General features: G+C 37.7%; 1 protein-coding gene across 1 annotated transcript in view; it reads left to right on the top strand.

Moving 5' to 3' along the window:
* LOC143037821 (uncharacterized) overlaps positions 1-4,410 on the top strand; it is a 25,501-nt gene extending 21,091 nt beyond the window's left edge. Inside the window, exons 3-5 of the mRNA XM_076206379.1 lie at positions 1,791-2,663; positions 2,868-3,978; positions 4,222-4,410. Coding sequence (XP_076062494.1) covers positions 1,791-2,663; positions 2,868-3,978; positions 4,222-4,410 — 2,173 coding nt within the window. The remainder of the gene's footprint in view (positions 1-1,790; positions 2,664-2,867; positions 3,979-4,221) is intronic.
* Positions 4,411-5,000: the final 590 nt, after the last annotated feature.

The following is a 5,000-nucleotide window of genomic DNA, read 5'->3' as shown; positions in this document are numbered from 1 at the left end:
TTAGTGATGCCAAGATTAAAGAGGGTATATTTGTAGGCCCTCAGATTCGCAAGCTTATAAATGATGAGGACTTTGAGGCGACAATGGATGAACCTGAGCTAGCGGCCTGGCATGCATTCAAAGATGTATGCAAAGGGCTTCTGGGAAAGCACCAAGAGTCCCAGCGAGAGCGTAAAGTGGAGAGGCTAATCAAATGCTACCAAGATCTCGGATGCAATATGTCACTGAAGATACACTTTCTTCATTCTCATCTGTCCTTCTTCCCAGAGAATGCAGCAGATGTGAGTGATGAACATGGAGAGAGGTTCCATCAAGATATAGCGTCAATGGAAAACAGGTACAAGGGAAAATGGAGCCCTGCTATGCTGGCTGACTTCTGTTGGAACCTGAAGCGTGACACGCCTGAGACGTCTTATAAAAGAAGAAGTAAATAATAGATTGTAGGTTAATACATCATATAAAGCTAACAAACATGCCGATTCATTATATATTAATTAAATAAATACAATGAAGACAATTAATCTGACTTTGGGAGCAAAATACATTTATGCAACCTTGGAAATCTCTATTAATTGCATAATTATTAAAACAGCGATTTACAAAAAATTGTGACGTGGCATGAAATTTTTGTTATCAAATTTGAATTCAGCACACTGAACTTCAAAATAAAACGCACATGAGAACTATGTTTTCTTCTTAATCCTGAAATTTGTTGTACAGTGTAATCGTAGTAGAGAACTAATGCAAGGAAGAATGAATCAAATGAATGAAGAAGAAAGAGAACTGCATAACACTCAAGCAAGAGAACGGATGCGAGCAAGAAGAGATGCAATGGATGAAGAAGAAAGACAATTGCAACGAAGCATCAACAGACAACAGATGAGAGTTAGAAGAAACAACATGACTGAAGAAGAACGACTGATGAACCTTGAAAATAGGAGAAATGGAAATAAAATAAGGAGAAATAATGCAGATGGTGTCCAATTTATATATCCTGATATATTATATATTGAGCCAATGAATGTTATTTGTGAACACTGCCAGGCTCTCCGATTTCAGGGAGAGCCTCTGAATTGTTGTCATAATGGAAAAGTATCACTTGAGTCCCTCCAAGAATATCCGGTCATTCTAAGGAAATTGTTCGAAGGAAATGACAGGGATTCAAGCAACTTTAGAAACAGCATTAGGAATTATAACTCCTCCTTTGCCTTTGCTTCCTTCGGCGCTGAAGTGAAGCCACCTCCAGGACATGGTCCATATTGTTTTCGATTGCAAGGACAAATATATCATTATGCAACAAATTTACATCCAAATGAAAATGAAGAAAGAAAATATGGACAGCTCTATATAATTGAAAAAAATGAAGCATTAAATCTGAGATCAAATGCTAATCAAAATTCTAATTGCTTATATTCAGTTTTCGAAACAATATCTCAAGCAATTGTCGATAATCTTTATGTAGGGGCATATAAAAACATGAGAACTGTCGAACTTGAAGAGCAACAAAGAGCTGCAATACAAAATATCCCTTCCAGAAAAATAACTATGCAATTTATTGCCGGCCCTGATGCGAGGAGATATAATAATCCAACAAATGATGAAATTGCAGCAATATTTGTCGGTGATGATGGAGCACCTCCTGTCCAGCGTGACATTATAGTGTACCCTGAAGGACAACAGAGGGAGAGGATATCCTACCTCTCTTGCCATCTTGATCCAATGATTTACCCTCTTCTCTTTCCTCATGGTGAATTTGGATGGCATATAAACATTACTCATGTGGAAAATAGGCAAACTAGAGTTCGTAACAAGGTTACTATACAGGAATTTTATGCATATCGTCTAGCTATAAGAGGTGGCTTCAGTCCAATACACAGTGGTGGAAAACTATTTCAGCAATATATAGTTGATGCTTATGTTAAAGTAGAGGGTTGTCGTTTGAAATTCATTGCAGAAAATCAGGCACAACTAAGAGTTGCAATGTATTCAGGTTTGATGGATCACCTTGCAAGAAATAATGAAAATGAAGATCCTGGAGTACCTGTCATTTTGCCATCATCCTTCACTGGGAGCTCACGAAATATGCAACAATGCTATCAAGATGCAATGGCAATAGTTTGCAAGTATGGAAGGCCTGATTTATTTATAACATATACTTGCAATCCAAAATGTCGAGAAGTAACTGAAAACTTACAGCCTCATGAAACTGCACAGAACAGACCTGATTTGTTGGCACGAGTTTTCAAACAACATCTCAATGAATTAATGATTGACATAAAGGACAGACATGTACTTGGGGTACCTATTGCTGCGATACATGTTATTGAATTTCAGAAAAGAGGTCTCCCGCATTGTCACATGCTAATCATGCTGCGTGAAGAAGATAAAATTAGAACTAAAGAACAAATTGATAATATTGTTTCAGCTGAATTACCATCAGAACATGATCCAGAATTGAGAGAATTAGTGAAAAAACTCATGATTCATGGACCCTGCGGTACATTTAATCCCAATTCAATCTGTATGGTAGAGGGAGAGTGTCAAAAGAAAATCCCTATGCCGTATCAGGAGGAGACTATAACAAATGTTTCTGGATATCCTCTTTACAGACGCAGAAATAATGGAGATTCTGTTAGAGTGGGCGTCCATGAGGTTGACTGTAGGTTTGTAGTACCATATAATAAATATTTACTCAGAAAATATGGTGCTCACATTAATGTAGAAGTGTGTATATCGGTAAAAAGTGTGAAATATATTTTCAAATATGTCTATAAAGGACATGATTGTGCAATGATGGAAATGAATATGAACAACAATCAAACTAATGAAAATTAATATAATGAAATTAAACAATATATTTCGTGTAGATACGTATCTCCGCCTGAAGCATTTTGGCGTTTGTCAGAATATAAAATGTATGGACAGTCGCATACAGTTTACCGACTGGCACTCCATTTGCCTGACCAGCAACAAGTTTATTATAAGCCGGGCGAGCAAAGACAGGCTGCTGCCCGTGCAGAAGGAAAAGACAAGCAATTAACTGCGTGGTTCAAACTTAACCAAAGTGACGTGGATGCAAGAGCCCACCTTTATACTGATATCCCTGAATATTATGTATTTAATAACCAAAGCAACACTTGGACCAGAAGACAACGTCACCGCCAGATTGTAACGAGAATGTACTCTGCCAGTCCTAGAAATGCTGAGAAATTCCATTCAAGGATGCTTCTTCTTCATGTACCAGGTGCAACTTCTTTTGATGACTTGGAAACTGTAGGAGGTGAACAGTTGCCGACCTTTAAGGATGCCTGTATTCGATTGCAACTGCTTGAAGATGACAACGAACTAGAAATGGCTTTGAGTGAGGCAGCTATATATCAAATGCCACGACAGCTTCTTAACATGTTTGCAATGATTTGTTTATTCAATACACCACAAAATGCCTTACAATTATGGAATGATAACAAACACCTTATGATAGAGGACCTTTTATGCCAATATGATAATAATGTTGCAGAAAATATCGCTCTGCATCACATAAACATGATTTTTAATGAAAACGGCATGAATTGTGCAATGCTTGGTCTGCCAGAACCAATCAGTGAGCCTCCTGCCATTCAACATATGGAAGAAATTCAAGAAGTCAATCCTGAAGTACTAAATATTGAGCAAAGATATGTATTTAATAGTGTCATTAACGCTGTAAGTGAAATAGATAGAGGATTAGAAACCAACCACCGACTGTTTTACTTGGATGCACCTGGCGGCTCTGGCAAAACTTTTCTATTCAATATGATTCATGATTACCTGGTGGCTCAAAATGTGGCTGTTAGTACTTCTGCTTGGACAGGTATTGCAGCAACACTATTGAAAAATGGAAAAACTCTTCACAGTGTCTTCAAACTTCCTGTTCCTTTGACTGAGACAATTACCTGCAATATTCCGCCTTATTCTGACCAAGCCAATATTCTCAGGCAGGTGAAAGTCTTCATTATTGATGAGGCGTCGATGATCCCTCGATATGCATTGAATGCTATTGATAATTGTTTACAAGATATTATGAATAATAATAGCATATTTGGTGGTAAAGTCATCATATTAGGAGGAGACTTCAGGCAAGTTCTGCCTGTGGTTCCTAGAGCTCCACCTGCTGCAGTATTGGATGTATGCCTAAAGAAGTCTCCAATGTGGCACAATTTTCATCAACTTAAACTCTCTCAGAATATGAGGACTAATGAACACGAACAAGTTTTCTTACAATGGCTCTTACAAATTGGAAATGGTCGAGTGCAGAGTTCACTTGATAACGTTTCTGATGATACGATCGATATCCCAGAACAATGTGTATGCATTGACTCTTTAGTATCAGACATATTTGATAATTGCACCCAAGACGAAATGAAAAGTTGAGTTATTTTGTCACAAAAAATTTAGATTGCTTGAAAGTTAATGAAGATATTCTCCGAAGACTACCAACTGAGAGCAAAACATATCTAAGTATAGATTCAGTATCGTCAGACAATGAAATGGAAGCCAATAATTATCCAATCGAATTCATAAATTCACTTACGCCTTCGGGAATGCCTCCTCATCGTCTCAATCTTAAAGTTGGATCTATTATTATGCTGCTTCGAAACCTGTCAATAACGCAAGGACTATGTAATGGAACGCGTTTAGAAGTATTGGAGCTTCATAACCATAGTATTCTAGCTTCAATCATGAGTGGATCTCATGCTCAGGAGCGAGTTTTAATTCCAAGAATTAAACTTAATCCCAGTGACGTAAATATTCCATTTGTTCTGCACAGGACTCAATTTCCCGTCCGCCTATCATATTCAATGACCATTAATAAAGCTCAAGGACAGACTTTCGATAAGGTTGGGATCTACCTACCACAACCTTGCTTTACTCATGGACAACTTTATGTAGCCTTCTCAAGAGCAAGGTCTATGAACAGTGTAAGAGTGAAAATTTGTCCTCAGAATGATTCTACTCATGGC

The sequence above is a fragment of the Oratosquilla oratoria genome, chromosome 23 (assembly GCF_046742065.1).
Source record: "Oratosquilla oratoria isolate Oo_2021 chromosome 23, ASM4674206v1, whole genome shotgun sequence".
NCBI lineage: Eukaryota > Metazoa > Arthropoda > Malacostraca > Stomatopoda > Squillidae > Oratosquilla > Oratosquilla oratoria.
This window is presented reverse-complemented; position numbering and strand designations above follow the sequence as displayed.